This window comes from Daucus carota, chromosome 6, assembly GCF_001625215.2.
Source record: "Daucus carota subsp. sativus chromosome 6, DH1 v3.0, whole genome shotgun sequence".
NCBI classification, from domain to species: domain Eukaryota; kingdom Viridiplantae; phylum Streptophyta; class Magnoliopsida; order Apiales; family Apiaceae; genus Daucus; species Daucus carota.
This window is the reverse complement of record NC_030386.2, coordinates 26,382,395-26,401,732: the sequence shown is the minus strand read 5'-3', so window position 1 is coordinate 26,401,732 and position 19,338 is coordinate 26,382,395. Positions and strand designations below refer to the sequence as shown.

Sequence of the window (19,338 nt, the reverse complement as noted above, 5' to 3'; positions counted from 1 at the left end):
GTGTTTGGAAATATGAGAAAAACCGAGTAATGATTTGTATTTATAAACAAAATTATGAAAAGGCGCGCCTCATTTATGGCACCCTTTGGAATGCACGGCCCAGATTCAACGCACATCTCGAGGTAACGTCATCCAGCCAAAAAACACTCAAGCGGCACCACGCGTTGGCCGGATCAAACGTTTGAAATCATACCGAAGCATCTGTCGATCTCCCAGCCTAACGCCTCATCCGATCGGTCGGTCGAAACAAACTTAGACTTCGGCCGCGTTTGCAACCCGACCGAAGCCTGGGGACATGTTGGGTTATAAGCCTCTCGGCCCAATTCACTACGGCCCAAAGCAGGTCCAGCCCATCGTTTGAACTCCAACGTTACTACTGCAACGGTCGAGCGAGAGAATCCCGCCTCCTTTACTCGCCATCACTTCCCTCCCGCATCGGGCGGGGACGTTACATAGCAGGGCTCCTCCTCCTCCTATATAAAGGACTGGTAAAACAAGGGTAAATCATTCACATTCACATACACTTTCATACATACACACTTACGCTTGCAGTTCCAAAACCCCTTCTAGAGCCACTAACTTATTCTCACGCCGGAGGTGAATCGGGGGGACAATCCCTCGCATTCTTCTCTATTTCAGGTCATTTTCAGGCTTCGGCATCCGGCAGAACTTTGGCTCCAACATGTAGTATTCATCCATCTTTCAGTTCTTAATAAGTGACATTTCAGGTTTGTTCTCCAACTGATATTTTGGATATTACTTGCAGAAAATATGATATACGAGGTCTTTTCTTGTTATTTAGATTCATAGAATATATACTTGGTTTATAAGCAGGAATCGTAACGTAGTGCGTGTGCGTAGCCTTCTTTTTGGTTCATTCAGCTTGCTGTTCGGTCTGAAGCCCCTCATAGATGCGTGATGTTTCTCAATCAAGGCGAAATACGAATAGCTGGAAACATACCGAAAATGTGGCAGCAGAGTAACATTTTTTACGTGATACTTAAATAAAATGACGTTCCGATGCGTTAACTCGATGAACCACCGACAACTCTAACCGCTACAACTGAATAATGAAAGTCTGATGTGGATAATACCAAATATTCCCCGCACTGTCTTCTCCAATGTCAACTGAATTTAACTGATTATGTTTTAAAAGAGGTTTACCATAAATTAATTTATGGATATGACATTAGTTGGCTGTGTAGCTGGATGCTAATATTCAAAATTTTAAATTATTTCAATTTAATACCACTTGTTCGGAGGCAAGTGGACTATAGATTATTTTTGGCCATATATTTTTATATTTCAGTTAAGAATTTTAATCAATTATAATTAGAAAACTTCACGAATTCAAACTTTAATTCCATTAGATTCTGTAGTCTATAGCGTTGCTCTGGACCAAATGTATTTTAGGAGCTCGTGCTAAGTGAATTTGATCAATTAAAATTGTCTTTTCTATTTATGAAAAATGAAAATTTTGTTAACAGTCTCTCTAAAATCTATTTCATCGCGAGTTTAGTAATTTGTATAAACTTATAAATTAATTATTGTTTCGACATCGTTCATTCTGTTTTCTATAAACAATACAAACAATCCAGTGTGTTATCTATTCGTCTATTTATCAGAAAAAAGGTAAATATATTTATGTAACTTCAAACCTGGCATTTCTTTTTGTATTTAAATTTAATGTATAATGTATGGATAATTATTCTTATCACTTGTTCTGAAATAGCAATTATTAGCATATTCTTGTCCAGGCAAAGCCTATAATTGTTGAAGCCAGCTACGCAAACACCGCATGTGAGTTTTCTACTCTATTACTCACAAAAAGTTGGACAAAATCAAGAAACGACGAATACTAAAATTCAATACATAACTCGTCACACTCGATAAATTTATGTGTCATTTGACTTAATTTATAAAATCGAAAATATATGTATTTTTTGATGGTGGCAACTGAGGCGTTTACGTAAGTGTTAACTATAATGGGGAAAAACCGAAGTTAAGATAATGGTTGAACAAGTGCATGTAAAAGTTGATAGTAAATCATGCAAAGAATATTAAGAAGATATATGGGTTAGCATTTTTAACAAGATTTAGGTCATGTGCACTACCTGCCTCGGCCATAATGCATCATCACTTACAGGTTTAATATGCAAAAAGGTGTGCATACAGAACATATAGGGTGGGGGGCTATTGAAATTCTAACTTTATGCTAAAATATATGTGGGCAAAAATCTTGTAGATGAATAGCAGGCAATTTGACACGATACAAAAGGGAGAAGATGGGAGGCGTCGCGGACTATATACTAACCACTTAGGTACTGTTTGGGGTTGCTGTTGCAGACAGCAACAGCAGCTTTTTGCTGAAAAGCAGGTGAAAAACTGTTTGGTAAATCGAAAAGCAGCTTTTCCGAACAGCAGCTTTTAGCTGAAAAGCTGCTGTTAGAAAAAACAGGTCCTCCCATGCTTTTGGAAAAAGCTGCTTTTCAGCTTTTGCCGAATGCTATTATAGATTTCATTATAAAACCTCATCAAAAACATTATTTTTTTTAATATTATAACTCAAAATAAGTAAATATCAAAAAATTACCAAACAATTATCTGATTTCTACAACATCACTTATTTTACCAGCACTTTTTCTGATAACACAGCAATTTTTAACCGCACTCCCAAACAGACCCTTAACCGGTAAGCAGCGGGTTGGTTCTGAGCCAACTGAGATCTCCTTTTGCACATACGAGATGGCATCTTAGATATTATTATACTTATATATTTATTAATTATTTAAAAAACACATAATTTTGATAATATATAAGTTATTTATTATAATAGAATAAAATATGTGTTCTGATTAGTAAAAGGGACTATAATATATGTGTGTGCATGTATATATTATTAAAATGGGCTAAATTCTTACTTGTAAAACTCAAAAAATAAATATATTTTCACATTTCACTTATCAAAAATTATAACAATCCCATAGTGATGGTTATATTTATATCTAAAAATATGTAGTACAATTATAAATTATATATTATCATACTAAATGATATAGCTTATTTATAATAATTTAAATAATAACAAATCATCAATTTTAAAATATATATAATCACTATATCCAACTTCATAGTAACACTAAAACCTTATATTTACTAAATTTTATATCATTTTAATCGAAAATATTCTAGGTCTCCTGAAAATTAGGAGTTAGAATGTTCGGAATAGTGAAAAATGCACGATCGTCTTTACGCAAAATCAAACGCTGGAGTTCCTATTGTATTTATTAATTTCCATTCCTCCATGCTCATGAACCTACTTGTCATACCTATTTAGCAAATGACTAAAATGAAATTCACACGACTTGTAAGTCGAAGATGCTCTTATTTGACTTTATGAATAAAATAAGAGAATGTAGTATTCTGTAATCCCAGTATATGTCAACTTGTTTGGCTTGTCTGACCACTCCAAGTCCATGAATCTCCACTTTCCAGAGCAAGGATCTTCGATGATTATTACTGGGATTTTTTTACAAAATCATTTCTTGTCAGTAAATTAGTCAGGTAAACTATCCAGTAATATTCAGCAACCTTTGCATTTTCATTTGCACCTTAAATTCGGACTCAGCTCAGCTGTACTAGGTGTGGGATATTAAATTTGGATTATGAACTGTCCCACTCGTAATAAGGTAAATCCGAATTTAACCGTTAAAAATAAGTGTGCTAAGTGCTTATGAACAGTCCTTCCATATCCATGTAAATCTAGACTCAACTGCCAAAAGATAAATGTGCTAAACGTCCCCTGAAGGAGTCAAACCATAAAAGAAAAGACATCTTAAAAAAAAACAGCCATATGTATGAATTACTTCATTTCTAAAATAAACTGCACAATTGTGGAATTATATGCCTAGTAGTTTAAGTACAACAAAATTTCAAGAAAATGCGTCTAGAGTCTTCAATCTAGTATAAGAACTGATGTGTTCTTGATCTTCTTGTGATATGTCGATGTAATGACAGAATCTGGTCTCCTGATCTTCGACGAAAAAAACGGCTTCACAGCTTTTGTAAAACATGCAGCTGATGATTGTGTCTAGAACAATGAAAATGGAGTAGAGATATGCGATGATGATCCACTCTAGCGTCATTGAAAAATTTGGAAATTTAGTTGAAGAAAAGGCTTCGACGAGACGATATTGAAACAAAGCCTCAATTGCGGCCAAGGCCATGTTGAGTGGCAGTGCTAATAAGATGGCTTTTGAGTTTCTTCCTCTGATCAGAACACAAGCCTTGAGTATTGAGAGATAGCCTCCTTTTGATTCCGATCCCGATAAAACCAGGGCCAAGTTGCTAATGATGAAAGCATTGGAAAGAAAAATTGAGTAAAGAAGAGCTGCAGCTGCAGAAAAGAGTGAAATTGATCTAGGACTTGATATTAGATTGAAAGCATCAAGACAATTGAATGCAATGGCTATGATTGAGAGTGAGGTGGCGTTTACGGAGAGAATTAGTACTGAGTTGCAGATTTGTGTAGAGAAAATGGGCTTGAGAATTGGAGTGAAGGAAGAGATTTTTGGCGGCAGAGATGGTTTGGGCTGGGAGAGGGCTTTGATCACAGAGGCCTTCGCGAAGAGAAGGAAAGAAAAGGCGAAAGGCAGGACTAAGATCGACGAGGTTATGGTTTGGGAGAGCTTGATGCTGAGAATGCTGAAGAATTGTGATGATGGGGGTAAGCCTGCAGCAAAAAGAAGAGCCTGCAGCCTAAGTTGAATTGGAGGAAGTAGATTAGAAAATGGTACAAGTGCCTGTGTGATGAGAATTGTGGCTGAAAATGGTAAGGCAAAAAGAGCTGAGATTGTGAAGTAATGGTAGTTTGAAAGAAATAGGTAGACTGAACTTCTGATATTCTTGCCTGTTCCCTCCATTACGACGGATGATTGAATATTTTTCATTGGTACATGGATATGCAGACACACATTTATATACTCAAGGAGGAGAACATTCGGTTGCAAGAGGGTGTGTGTATTTGAATATTTATATAAAAATTCGGTTCCTGACAAATACATGTTATAATGTATCAAACTATAAGTAGATTTGCGCGATCCCTGTAAAATAAGGTTTTTAGTGTGAATATAAGGGGAATTCGGGGCATCGGGATAGTTACCGTTTCGGGATATGTCACGGCTCACGACATATTTTTGTCGTAAATCTCGTTTTTTTTAATTTAATAATTTTTTGAGTAGTTTAGATTTAAAACTCGTAGTTTAAATTTAATAAATTATATCATAGTTAAAAATTATAGATAATACTGAAAAATGTGTTCAATCCAATCACATTATTCTTATCAAAAAATATACTTATTATAAGATTTCACATCATCTATTATCATATCATATTAAAATGATATATATATGAAGATTCCACATAATTTACTATCATATTAAAATGATATATTATAATAACTTGAAATTATAATATCGTATCATTTTCAAAATATAATAAATCAATACAAACTGGATCATCTAATCAATATATCTTACAGATTATGTGACAAAAAAAAAAAAAATCTTACAGATTCAACAAATTTTATATAATATATTCATACAATTTTAATCAACACGGCCGGTGGAGATGGTCCGACGCCGGGGTGCACCGGGTAAAAAGAGACGGGCTAACTGCTAAATAACAAGCCACCAGTTGATGTGGAATCATTTATTGTGTTTTCTTATTTTCTTTGCTTAAGTATGTCAAATAAAAGAAAGATCACATCTCATGCACTTTGCTTTTGTTCTTTGTAGAATTTTTTTGGAAGAGACGGTCAAATGGAAAGTGACATGGGTGGATTAAATCCACAAAAATCGTATAAAAAATTGTTAGCGAAATTAATGTGCATGATATTAAAATTGTAGATTTCACACAAGAGGTACTTAATATATTAGAAATGTGCGAGTTCTTCTAATAGTCTACTTGACCTGGTCAAGTGTCAGCAAAAACTGGGAAGTGGTTTAACAGGACTAATTCTAATTTAGTCAAATACGGTAGACTTAATTTTAACTTGACAAAAATATTTTTGTTTAGGAAAATTGCTCCGTACTCTGTTAAATTTAATTAGGTTCTTCAATTCGACGATGATGAAAATATCGATTGATGACTAATTATACTTTCTCATTTATTTTCTTGATTTATATCCTATATTATAATACCTGAGTCTACCCAGGTATGCAGTTAACCAATCAGAAAAAAGGAATTATTTTAGGACCAATCAGAATTCATTCCTAAATTTTAGACCAATCATATTGATTCTCCAACTTTCCTTCTACCACTATATGCAGTTAACCAATCAGAAAATAGGAATTACTTTAGGACCAATCAGAAGTCATTCCTAAATTTTAGACCAATCATATTCATTCTTCAACTTTCTTTCAACCACCTTATGCAGTTAACCAATCAGAAAAAAAGAATTATTTTAGCACTAATATTATTTATTATACAATATAATTAATCAATTCCTTTTCATTATCTGATTATAACTCAACTAATTAGACTCCTTTTCATTATCTAATTAAAAATAATCTAATCAGATAATAATAGAATTTGAGATTTACTTTAAGTAATTTAATTTAATTCAATTCAATTTATGAAAAAATAAATTATTTTAGGATGTTAACCAATAAAAAAAGAGGAATTAATTTAGTACCAATATATCATTCCTTATTTTAGACCAATAATATTGTTAACCAATCAGAAAAGAGGAATTATTTTAGGACCAATCAGAATTCATTCCTAAATTTTAGACCAATCATATTGATTCTCCAACTTTTCTTCTACCACTATATGCAGTTAACCAATCAGAAAATAGGAATTACTTTAGGACCAATCAGAAGTCATTCCTAAATTTTAGACCAATCATATTCATTCTTCAACTTTCTTTCAACCACCTTATGCAGTTAACCAATCAGAAAAAAAGAATTATTTTAGCACTAATATTATTTATTATACAATATAATTAATCAATTCCTTTTCATTATCTGATTATAACTCAACTAATTAGACTCCTTTTCATTATCTAATTAAAAATAATCTAATTAGATAATAATAGAATTTGAGATTTACTTTAAGTAATTTAATTTAATTCAATTCAATTTATGAAAAAATAAATTATTTTAGGATGTTAACCAATAAAAAAAGAGGAATTATTTAGTACCAATATATCATTCCTTATTTTAGACCAATAATATTTATCCGTTAACTTTAGATAATTTTAAAACAAATCAGAGTCCATCCTCAAATGCAGTTAACCAATCAAAAAAGAAGAATTATTTTAGGACTGATCAGATGCCAATCCTAAATTTTAGACCAATCATATTAATTCTTCAACTTTCTTTCAACCACCTTATGCAGTTAACCAATCAGAAAAAAAAATTATTTTAGCAGTAATATTATTCATCATCCAACTTTTCTTCTATTAAATTTTATCCAAAATATTAACCACATACAAGTTAATCATGAGTTAATCAATACAATTTTTTATTATACAATATAATTAATCAGCTCCTTTTCATTATCTGATTATAACTAAACTAATTAGACTCCTTTTCATTATCTAATTAAAAATAATCTAATTAGATAATAATAGAATTTGAGATTTACTTTAAGTAATTTAATTCAATTCAATTCAATTTATGAAAAAATAAATTATTTAGGATGTTAACCAATAAAAAAAAAGATGAATTAATTTAGTACCAATATATCATTCCTTATTTTAGGCCAATGATATTCATTCGTTAACTTTAGATAATTTTAGAACAAATCAGAGTCCATCCTTAAATTTTTTTTATATGAATAATCAATAATTATATGTTTAGATCAATTTGATAAATCTTTTTTAAAATTATACGAGTCTCCACACCCTACAGATTAGAACGAGCTTTTTATTTACTTGATGGCAAAGAAAAACAGTTTCCTTATGTTGCGGTGGATAAAATATTAGCATGTTACATGACGTGCATGGTATTTCGAGTATTATATGATATATAAAATTAGATATTTACTATTTTAGAAAATTAAATTCACACTTAGCCAATATAAACATCGTTTTTATAATTATAAATATATAATTATAATGTGATTGGTTAACTGCATACCTGGGTAGACTCAGGTATTATAATATAGGATAAATACAAGTTAGCATTCAGAATGACCAGTTTTCATAAACCTCACAGTGATTTTATAATTTACTAAGACAATTTTTTTATTAAATCCATAAAATTTATTGACATAAGTGAATTTTTACAAGATATACACTTTTACGGCATACTCGATTGAATTTAGTAATTTTTATTATTTCATAAATAAGTTAAGTGCATACAAATTATCAGAATTATGGCTATAATGACAATTATGCAAATTAAATGAATATGCGTATAAATCAATTAAATTATATAATATAATAATAACGACTGATATTAGGCATGTATCCACCCGATCCAATCGACCTTAACCCAACATTACTTTATTCAATAGGGGAAATTAAAAAACATTATGACCTTGAAATTACTCGCCCGCTCGCGTCCCTATTCACTAACTGGCTCCCCAGTTCTCATATATATCTATATATATATATATATATATATTATAAAAAATTTATACATAAATATTACAATATTGTTAAAATTAAAATAATTTTATACAAGTCCACCCATAAATTTTCATATGACTAAACAATATTTGTAATTTGTTGCGGTGGTTAAAATATTAACATGTATTACGTGACATACATGGTTTTTTGAGTATTATATAATATAAAATTAAATATAAAATATTTCTAATTTGTTGCGGTGGTTAAAATAATTTTATACGAGTCCACCCATAAATTTTTATATGACTAAACAATATTTCTAATTTATTGCGGTGGTTAAAATATTAACATGTATTACGTGACATACATGGTCTTTTGAGTATTATATGATATAAAATTAAATATTTCGTATTTTATAAAATTAAATTCATACTCATCTAATATAGTGAAAATGCCCTAAATAACTAATATTTATGTAATGCACGCCCAAAATAACAAACGTCGAGTTTGATGCCTTTTTTATGTCTCTTTTAACCAATCAGTGGCGCATTCAAAGGATGCGTGTATATGAATCAAGTGATTTAACCACTACAGAGTACTTCTGATCCAAATAAAGACAACCCATGCATATTTCTTCATATCCAAAATAGCTTTGGACTCCGTGATGCTGTATGTATGATCATATATGTGTTTTCAAAAGGGAACAAAAAAAAGACACGCATTCTGACTATGCGTGTTTGTTGGTCACGCATACTATATATGCGTAACTTGCAAGCAGATTTAAAATTTAATTTAATCCTCACACACGATTAATGCTCATGCACAAAATCAGCCAAAGCATGCGCATTAACTAGATCCGCACTCAGTATTCGCATTCAGAGAATCCGACTCTTTGTGGTTATTTTGGTCCATTTTAGTGTGGGTGATCATTATGGATTATATGCGCATAAAATGAGTTATATTGGATATTCACCCTCTAATATAAACATCGTTTTTATAAGTGTAAATTTATAATTATAATGAGAAAAATAATATAAAATAAACACAAGTTAACATACAGAACGACCAATATAGAAATCTCACAATGACTTTACAATTTACTAGGACAAAATTTTCATTATGTTCGTGATTAAAATAGATATAAAAATAAAATATATTTATCTTTTTAAATTCATAAAATCTTATTTACATGAGTGATTTTGTTACAAATTTATTCTTTTAAGGCATGCTCCATTGAATTTAATAATTTATATTACTTCGTAAATAAGTTAAGTGCATAAACATTTTCTAAACTATGGCAACAAAGACTAATCAGGCGGATATAAATGAATTTTTGCGTACAAATTAATTAAATTATATATTATAATAATAATGACTGATATCAGGGGATGCATCCACTCGACCCGATCGACCTTAATCTGACATTACTTTATTTAATACGGAAAATTGAAAAAAGTTATGGCCCTGAAATTACTAGCCCCGCTCCCTTCCCTGTTTATTAACTGCCTCCACAATCCTCATATATACTATAAAAAAAATTCATACATAAATATTACATAATTGTTGACGATAATATAATTTTATATGTATATTTTTTGTTCTCTTATTAGTTTTCAATATCTCATATTATAAAAACAAATTAGTTTAGATCAACATCGGTGCAAATTCAAGATTCAGTATGAAATTGAGATAATTCAGATTTTTGATCCGAAACCAGGAGCAGGGATTGCATTCGCATTCCATGATCTCTAAACGATAGTCGATCCTTATATAATATTTGATTGAAAAGAAAATATGATTATTTCATTTCATATAATATGAGGGTGTTGAGCAGAGTATTTAAGAAATAATATTGTTTTTTTTAAAAATTTATACCTATATTATGTAATAAAATTATATAAATGATAAAACAATATGTACTTGAATTTGTAAGTATACAAACTTATTTTTATTTTATAAAAATAACCATTCGGTGCGTAGCACGGGTAAAATGCTAGTTTTTAATCATATTTAAAGATCCGAAACAATTTTTACGTTTTTATTTGATTTAATAAACATTGTTCTGAAAATTGGTGATTAATTATACGATTAATCATCAATTAATTTTATATCTCAACAAACTGATTAAATATCTGATTATTCAGTTAATTATTTAATTGATTCATAATTAAATCATTATTTCATGTATTTATGGATTAAGTCTTATTTAGTTTTTTTTTTTATCCCGGTGTGAATAAGTAAATAACTGAAATATTATTGATTAACATATTATACGCTCTTGGGCTCAAAACGTAAAACGGGCCGATCCTGTTTTATACAACTGTTGTTCTTTTTACATTGAGCCCAGCAGATAGGGAAGCTGGGAAAGATGACCCAAAAATCTGCAACTAGTTTAAACAAGAATTTTCTAAGCCCAATCGAAATAGACAGCTAAAATACTTTGCATGAAGACATGACCAAATCTGATTTTTAACATTTTTCTCTGCACTTCTCTGTCAACTGTCATGCATCTGTGCTTTGATTATAGAGCAAATTATCCTCAGAGCTTACAATAAACAAATTTAACCGAGATCAACTTCTCCCTGAACAAAACAAAATAAATTAACCACTAAAATTTAAGTTTGTAGCGGAAAATACTACTAGTACTCTTGACAACACAATCTACAAAATCTAAACACTCGCATTTATCTGGCTCCCTTGTCAAATTTAGCGCCCTTGAAAATCACCGATATTCGAAAACAAAGGAGAGCCTACTACCACACCAGAATCATCATTAATGTTTATGATTATAGGCTCTTCTTCTGAGTCACTCAAGCTCGATTGCCCTGAATTTTCGATGTTCGAATTCTCCAATTCTTCTTCTGGAGGATCAAGTTGGGAAGATGCATCTTGAAGCTGCAATGCAAACTCCAAGTTCCACAACACATCTCCCATAGACGGCCTATCCACACCATATTCTGCCAAGCATTTCTCCGCGGCTTCCACGTACTTCATCAGACATTCTGAACTTATAGTTCCAGCTATCCTAGGATCAATAATCTTCTCGATAACACCTTTTCTTTGTCGCGTCATGGCCCACTCAGCTAGATTCACTTGTTCTCTTGGCAGAGTGGGGTCTAGAGCAGGCCTTGCACATAAAACCTCAAAAAGAACTACACCGAATGAATACACGTCGGATTTGTCTGTCAGCTGCTGCCTCCTGAAGTACTCAGGGTCGAGGTATCCGAAGCTCCCCTTCACAGCTGTGCTCACATGTGTCTGATCCAGTGAGGGTGCATCTCTAGATAAGCCGAAATCAGAAACTTTGGCCACGAAATTCTCATCCAGGAGGATGTTGGTTGTTTTCACATCGCGGTGAATTAGGCCCTGGGATGCGCCTGTGTGGAGATAATGCAGTCCACGAGCTGCACCGATGCATATGTCAAGGCGTTGGCGCCATGAGAGAGGAGGAAGGTTTGTGCCATAGATGTGGTCGCGAAGGGGGCCCTTGGCCATGTACTCGTAAACAAGGATCATTTCTGATTGTTCATCACAATAACCAATGATGGATACGAGGTGACGATGTCTGAGCTTAGACAACATTTTAATCTCTGTTTGGAACTCGTTTATACCTTGTGATGAACTTTGATTCCCTCTTTTTATGGCTAATGATGTTCCGTCTTCCAGCTCACCAAGATACACTTTTCCAAAACCGCCAATGCCAATGACTGCGGTCTCATCAAAATTTCTAGTTGCATCGCGCAATTCACTGAGAGTGAAAACCCGGCCTAGATTGATCCCTGAGGTAAAAGTATTCGAGTAACTGCTCTTACTTTTGATACAGAAGGATGAGGAATTGAGAGGGTGGAAACAGGATGAGAAGCTGCGTCGTTTCTCCCAATCTCTAGGCCTTCTATTCCGCCTACATATGGTAAATACAAGCAATACTATTGCAGCAACCGCCAGTGCCAAGCCAGTGAACTCTGCAATTTTGACTGCAGTAGATGTAGCCGAGTGCTTCTCACTAGAAGAGAACAGCCCATCCAAGCTTCCGTCAGAATTGCTCATCTTCAAGATTTCTAAGCCGTTTAGAAGAGCGTTTGGAACAGCTGATTGAAGTGACGAAGAGGGTCCAACCTGAATCCTTATCAAATCATTTGAAATTGCTGAAGCATTGAGCACAAAGTCCCTGTAGTAAGGAACACTGAGGCCTGAAGTGAGTGCTGAGAGGTCAAAAGATGAAGCGCCCATCAAACCATTGACATAAATGTTAAAGTACAGTTCATTGAGGCTTTTGCTCACAATATCACAGAAATGCAACCGAATCAGATAAGAAAAACTTGAGTCCACAGGCATTTCCCAAGTGAGGTTGAAGTTCGGGCTGATCATGCCAGAGTCTGCCATCTCACTAGCTGATGAGTAAACCGCGTTGGGAGCAATCAAAGGGGTGGCTCCTCCCTCCGGATAATTCACAACATCAGGTGCTACAGACACATTTTTAACACCTTGAGGGATTTTCATGTAGCCAACGTCAGGCTGCCATGTCCTCCAAAGTGTATCATTCTTCGGAGTGATGATGGGACCTCCAACATTAACTCGATATGATACTTCAAAAGCATGTTTCAACAGGCCATTGAAATCAGCAACAGGGGAAACTGCAGAAGCTGAATCCGAGATGATTGTATCCGGAGCTGACAAAAACTCAATGGCATTGATAAATGCAAAAGAATTCTTCAAAGGTGATAATATAAGAGAAAACCTGTCTGAGGTAACATCTACAAGGTACTCTTTAAACACAAGTCTTGCGGAATCCTTGACTGAAAAATCATGCAAGAATACCATTTTATCGGTCTTAACAGTGAACACAGAAGTTGTCAGGTTATACAAAGGGTGCGTAACAGGGTAAAAGTACAGACGTAGCCAGTGGCGCCCTGGACGAAACACAAGAAATCTGTACATTGATTCCTCTCGAAAGATTCTTGCAGTTGAAAACAGAGGAAGAGACAGAGGAAACGAGGAAGAAGAAATGTCAGAAACCGAATCAACAGAAGCAAGTATATTCTCATCTGTAGAAAGAAACGAAACTGACTGAGAATCAGATTTGAAGGTTCGGCCATCTTGAAGCATGGTGCTTTCAGGTGAGCCACAATTGATGAGATAATTATCAGCTGGCAAGTACGAATTGCTTGCTGTAGTAAAGCTAAAAGCCGCGAAGAGAAGCAAGAAACAGACATAAACAGATAAGGAGAAGTGTAGCTCTCTCATAATGCTTAGCATTGCAATTTTACGGTTGGTATGCAAAAATGAAAGGCATACAAGGCACTGCAGAGGCATTAGAGATGTTTAAATTTCGACGTTGTACTAAACAGAGTCGGATGCATGTCAGGATAAGGAAACCAACGTGCAGTCCTCTATTGCTTAGCCTAACAATGTAATTACGACGACAAATATGTGTTTAAAAATAATCTGAAGATTAAGTACTACGTACTTACCGACTAATACACAACTAAACAAGTCCAAAACGCGTTCACAGCTAGGAGAACCAGAGCTCTGAGGTAACATAGTTGAATTTAGCAGAATACTCCTGTCAGTAAGGTCAGGAGATTGCTTAAGATTATATTCTTATTATGATTAAATTTGATTAAGTTAAGATATCTGGGGTATTTTGTGTGATGATTGAGATGCATTAACAAAGCATCAGATATGAAGGGGCACAACTTCTGGACATGGCAATGAGTAGGTTGGAGAAAAAAATAAAATTGCCTGGAAGTCAACTGAATATATATACTCCATGTGAGTTTCAGAATCATAATACATGTATATAAGTATATTGCATTTATTTGGTGTATGAATATATGAAACTCCAAACCACAGAAGAATTAATCAGAAATTATTAGATTGGGCGGGGATTAATGAGCTGATTAATTGAATAATCGAAAATTTAATCAGTTCGACAAGTTACGGAACATGGATCAATCTTGATTAATCATCGACTTTTAGAACTGAGCCAATATCATGTCAGTAAATGAACGACTCGGGTAAAAGTAAAGTCTTAGGAGGAGGTCTTAAACGGATCGTATATTATTCAACAGAAGCAGTATCACATCATATATTAGGAACCGGAAGACGACAGGATTAGGTTATTCCAGTGATATGGTTGAGATGGAACTGCTTAGCTAGTTGTATCAGACTCCGGCTATTTTATTATCAATAAAGTCCACAAAAATGAGATGGCAAGTTGATTACAGATGCGGAGGAATAAGTTAATTATCACTCAACAACTAGCAATATAATTTGTTCAAGTCGTGCGGCTTGCTAACTTTGACAAAACTAAACATTCTTTACACTTAAGTGATTGAATAATACAGAATCCAGTCTCTCTGTTCTTCTGATTGTATGGTCTATGGAACCTTATAATGAATCTGAGTGTTCAATGCTTGGGGTAGATCAGAGCTCCAGCATCGACATCAACGTCTTTCCACCGGTTAATCATGAAGGCCTTCACGCATCTTCCCTTCATTCCCATCAAGATGAACTTTCCCCAGAAAGTCAAACCCTGTTGAAACTTCCTAGCTGTCTGCCCAGTGTGGCGAACCTTCCCAGTTCCCAGCTTAACTTGACCCAGCTGCGGAACTTGGGATCCAAGTTCTTGCATCAGTATGCAACTCGCATCCACAGTTGGCTCCGGAATCACTGTGTTTCCTCTGGAGGAAGTGGGATCATATCTTTTTTCTTTGCTCCATCCACCGCCCTTGCCACCATGCTGTTGATGTTGTGGTACTGGAGGCTTCAGAAGCAACGTCGGGTACTAGAAGAAAGTCGTCATCATTTGATCAGAATTGTCCGTGAAAGAGATGAGGTAAATCAATAGGTATGGCTTTCTTTTTGTGAAAATTTCCAGACTGATTCAGTGTTCTAATAACCGAGGTTACTTGTTTTATTGGCAGGAGATCGGTAAATTGATGCGTCAAATTGCTCTCATGAAAAAAGTTCTGTACAGAGATGGCGCTTTGAGCCCTAGGACAACATGAAAGGAAAAGCTCAAGCTCTTTCTGGTAGTTGTTTTGATAACTATCGCTTTAGGACTATAGATTGGTAGGTTTACTAAGATTAATGATGATTTTCTTAATATCACTTGTCAAAAGGCTTCACCTTTCTGCAAGTATACACTTATCATTTTAACAGAATGCCAATTCATTTTGAGGGAAATGATGTTTAAATGGGCAGGTAACATAAAAGTCAGTACTCAGTACTCACAAGACCCTGGCACCAGGGTCCAAGAAAGCACACAATGCAAAGGTCCAAGAAAGATTGTATCCTATTACCTGTAACCTATTTTTACAGATATTACACTGCTTTCAAATGTTACAACACAATATCAAGTACTGAGAGAAGGCTTACTTAAGCAGGAAAAAATCACTGCTTATACGCAGTTTAAAGAGTAGAATGATTCGAAGTTCACAGAAGAGTATATGATTATGTATTATAGTATATTCATACCTAAGCTCCTCAGCTTAGGATAAAATACTGGGAGCATTTAGCTTGCATAGGATAAAATTCATCCGCTAGCAGGGACTCTGTAGGAGGGATCAATCATCTTCAAGATGAACAAGTTGCCTTTGTCACCTCTTGATACTCTGAAAATCAAGAACATTAAGTTAAATAAACTGGTCCATCCATGTCACATGCACACAAGAGGAAATGACAAAAATTCGCAAAAAAGGTTTCAATCAAAAAAGAAGAAGAAATGCTGACATCTTCTAATTCCAATATCAGAAACACACTCTCTGGGAAGCATTATAAAAAATGCAACAGTCTCTGATTAATATTACCCTAATTCAACATGTCATGGACACACCAACACTTATTTTAGACCAAAACACGTAGAATATTCGAAATATTGCTACACTTGGACACATATCCATACCCGGCACTTTTAGCCGAGTTCATGTACTTGTGATATGCCATCAAGAATAAAGTCTCAGACATATTAAAGTACACGAAAACTGATAACAAATAGCAAAACAAGTGAGAAAGTGGGTCAGGACTCAGGAGTTTATCCTAAAAATCAGGTAGTGAATTAGTAGTGGATAAGTATGTACGCTAAGATTTATTGATGAACATAAGATGCAACAAATAAAATGATCACACACAACACAAACGCAGAGTAGAATATAGTCACCTCAATTCATCATCCAAGTAAGTAATCTCCAGTGACCCCACGGCTCTCTCAGGAGCTTTTACAGGTATCAATCCACCAATTTTAAAGTAATCAAATTTCACCCCCACCTTTTTGTCACTCACAGGTGTGAGATCCGCAGTCACCTGATTAAAGAACGGCCCTGATTCCATATTCTGAGCCCTTAGTATATCAGCATTAATAGCTTGGTAGTTCACCTTTGATCTCAAAAACTTGGGTCTCTTAATTTGCAAAATCGACACTGAAGTAGTGTACAGAAGCTCCCATTTCCCATTGAGCAACTCAGATTTCAGAGGTGCCTTGGTGGGATTCACCGCTTCAAGCCTGCGAGTAATCTGATCAATTATTTGTTGGTCTTCAGGGGTGGCTTCTGCGCCACGATCAAGCGGAGCAATGGCTTCAAGAAGCTCCTCTTTGATAAGTTTGGCATTTTTTTTGGGATTATTCAGGAAAGCCGGGAAAAATGAGACTCGGGTCCTCCATTTTGCAGTGGAGGAGGTGCTCACAACATCGCTGCTTTGCTTTGCAGGTGGGTTTCTAGAGAGAGAAGATTTGGAGAGAGAACAAGGCCAGAGGTTGTCGACGGAGGCTGCGGTGGTGCTGCTGGTTGCGGAGAATATTAGTGTTGAGGGAGAGGATAAGGCCATAGTGGCTTTGCCTTGCTCTAAAAAAAATGCACTATAAACTTCCAACAACAATAAAACTATCAAAGGTGTTTTAAACAATATAAATATCTTATATTAATTATTGTTTGCTTATAAGAAAAATAAGCCTTCACTAGTAATTTTTCTCCTTCTCTCTCTCAAAACCCTAGCCTCCCTAATCTCCGTTGAAGATTTTTGAAGGGGCTTCCATCGGTTTTCACCGGTGGAAAGCCCCAATTCCTTGTTTTCTGTGTTCTTGGTTTGAAATCTTATTTCCTATTCAATAAGTTCCCAATTTATTTGGGTTTTGTTTGTCTCTCCTTCTTGTGAGAGTTGGTTTGTTTTGTTTCGGTGTGTTTTGATGTTCTTCATGACCGAGGTTATAGATCGGCATGATTTTCATGGGTTTGATTCAGATTTGAAGGTTATTATGGGATCGCATCTATGGTCGATTGTTCAGAACACTCAGGTGAAAACCAATCAGATGGAAACAAGTGTGTATATTCAAATCATCTTCAAATCGCTCGGTTGCCTCTCCAAGAAGGAAGGATTCAACAGCGATATTATTCAGCGTCTGTCCAATTTCGATTGTGTTTGTAGATGCCGTATGGCTTTTAATTAATGAATTGATTCCTTTTTATCAAAAAAAAAGAAAAATAAGCCTTCGTATAGTTGTATACATGCATATTATTTTGGGATCTTTTTAAAAATACCCATCTGTAAAATTATTTTTTTTAAAAATACTATCATCTTTTTCATTGTTTTTAAAAATACCTTTTCATAAAATTTTTTTTTCAAAAATACGATTTGCAACTTTTGCAACCTCATTTGCAACCTTGGGCGGCGCAGCCGTAAAAGTTGCAAATAAAAATGGAAATGAGGTTGCAAAAGTTGCAAATGAGGTTGCAAAAATTGCAAATAAAAATGGAAAGTTGCAACAGTTGCAACTGCAATTGCAACTAGTTCAACTGAAAACTGTAAGTTGCAAAAGTTGCAAATGAGGTTGCAAAAGTTGCAAATGAGGTTGCAAATGAAGTTGCAACTGCAGTTGCAACTTCATTTGCAACCTCAGTTGCAACTAAATGCAACTGAAAACTGTAACTAACAACAGATGTATGGTGTGCCCCTGGCGGGGCCATTAGATTACAATAGAATCAACTGAATGCAACCATATGCAACTGAATACAACCATATGCAACCATATATGCAATTACAAATCCTGATTTCAAGTTCCAGTTTTCAAATGTCGTTTTCGACCTCATTTTCGGAATCGATATATATATATATATATCGATTCCGAAAATGAGGTCGAAAACGACATTTGAAAACTGGAACTTGAAATCAGGAATTCGGTTGCATATGAAGTTGCAAAAGAGGTTGCAACACGGCTGGCGCCGCCTGGAGTTGCAGATGAGGTTGCAAAAGTTGCAAACAGTATTTTTGAAAAAAAGATTTTATGAAAAGGTATTTTTAAAAATAATTCTGGAAGGTAGTATTTTTGAAAACAATAAAAGAAAAGGTAGGTAGTTTTGTAGATTTCCCTATTATTTTTTGTAATATATTAAATTTTAAATAATTATTAATACGGAAATATTAAAAGGTTATGTCCTTTCTAAGACTTTTTCTTTAGTTTGCATTTTTAGGAGTCTATTATAGAGATCTGAAAATTTTAATATATCGAGAAAGATTAAATATTTTGACAGGTTATGGGTCTCATTCTCATTGAAATATAATGAGAAGTCCTTGATCGAATCGTAAGATATGGAATCAATTAATTTCGACCGTAGTAGATCGTCAATCCCGTCCTTAACAAATTAAAGAATACCGAAAAGATATCTTCGTAAATAATTTAGTTTGAAGGATTTAGGTGGCCATTAACATGTTTGATGAAAATATTGTTTTACATAAACCAAAATTATTAAATATTAATTTTTTTTTGA

The 19,338-nt window shown here is 34.2% G+C and overlaps 3 protein-coding genes across 4 annotated transcripts; 1 reads left to right on the top strand and 2 right to left on the bottom strand.

Moving 5' to 3' along the window:
* Nucleotides 1–11,072: 11,072 nt before the first annotated feature.
* On the bottom strand, nucleotides 11,073–14,717 carry LOC108192961 (probable receptor-like protein kinase At5g61350). The gene has a single exon (XM_017359510.2). The coding sequence runs from the start codon at nucleotides 13,886–13,888 to the stop codon at nucleotides 11,282–11,284; it is 2,607 nt and encodes an 868-aa protein (XP_017214999.2). The 5' UTR covers nucleotides 13,889–14,717; the 3' UTR covers nucleotides 11,073–11,281.
* Nucleotides 14,718–14,803: 86 nt separating this feature from the next.
* LOC108192962 (probable plastid-lipid-associated protein 4, chloroplastic) lies at nucleotides 14,804–17,461 on the bottom strand. 2 transcript variants are annotated; one of them, XR_001801079.2, is made up of 3 exons: nucleotides 16,737–17,461; nucleotides 16,055–16,191; nucleotides 14,804–15,362 (listed from the first exon to the last, which is right to left on the bottom strand). XR_001801079.2 is itself a non-coding variant. In XM_017359511.2 (2 exons), the coding sequence occupies exons 1-2, from the start codon at nucleotides 17,399–17,401 to the stop codon at nucleotides 16,113–16,115; spliced, it is 744 nt and encodes a 247-aa protein (XP_017215000.1). In that variant the 5' UTR covers nucleotides 17,402–17,461; the 3' UTR covers nucleotides 15,853–16,112. The 2 variants fall into 2 exon arrangements, 1 of the variants encoding a protein (XP_017215000.1); XM_017359511.2 differs by lacking the exon at nucleotides 14,804–15,362 and having other exon boundaries at nucleotides 15,853–16,191.
* Nucleotides 14,958–15,930, top strand: LOC108192963 (uncharacterized). Its single transcript, XM_017359513.2, has 2 exons — nucleotides 14,958–15,413; nucleotides 15,502–15,930. The coding sequence occupies exons 1-2, from the start codon at nucleotides 14,958–14,960 to the stop codon at nucleotides 15,583–15,585; spliced, it is 540 nt and encodes a 179-aa protein (XP_017215002.1). The 3' UTR covers nucleotides 15,586–15,930.
* Nucleotides 17,462–19,338: the final 1,877 nt, after the last annotated feature.

What these genes read in the sequence shown, in the direction of transcription:
- LOC108192961 (XM_017359510.2), bottom strand. Translation starts at nt 13,888, where the DNA reads ATGCCTCTGCAGTGCCTTGTATGCCTTTCATTTTTGCATACCAACCGT.
- LOC108192963 (XM_017359513.2), top strand. Translation starts at nt 14,958, where the DNA reads ATGGAACCTTATAATGAATCTGAGTGTTCAATGCTTGGGGTAGATCAG. An exon ending in TTGTCCGTGAAAGAGATGAG is followed by an intron (nt 15,414 to 15,501) that starts GTAAATCAATAG and finishes TTTTATTGGCAG; the next exon opens with GAGATCGGTAAATTGATGCG.
- LOC108192962 (XM_017359511.2), bottom strand. Translation starts at nt 17,401, where the DNA reads ATGGCCTTATCCTCTCCCTCAACACTAATATTCTCCGCAACCAGCAGC. An exon ending in TACTTGGATGATGAATTGAG is followed by an intron (nt 16,192 to 16,736) that starts GTGACTATATTC and finishes CTTGATTTTCAG; the next exon opens with AGTATCAAGAGGTGACAAAG.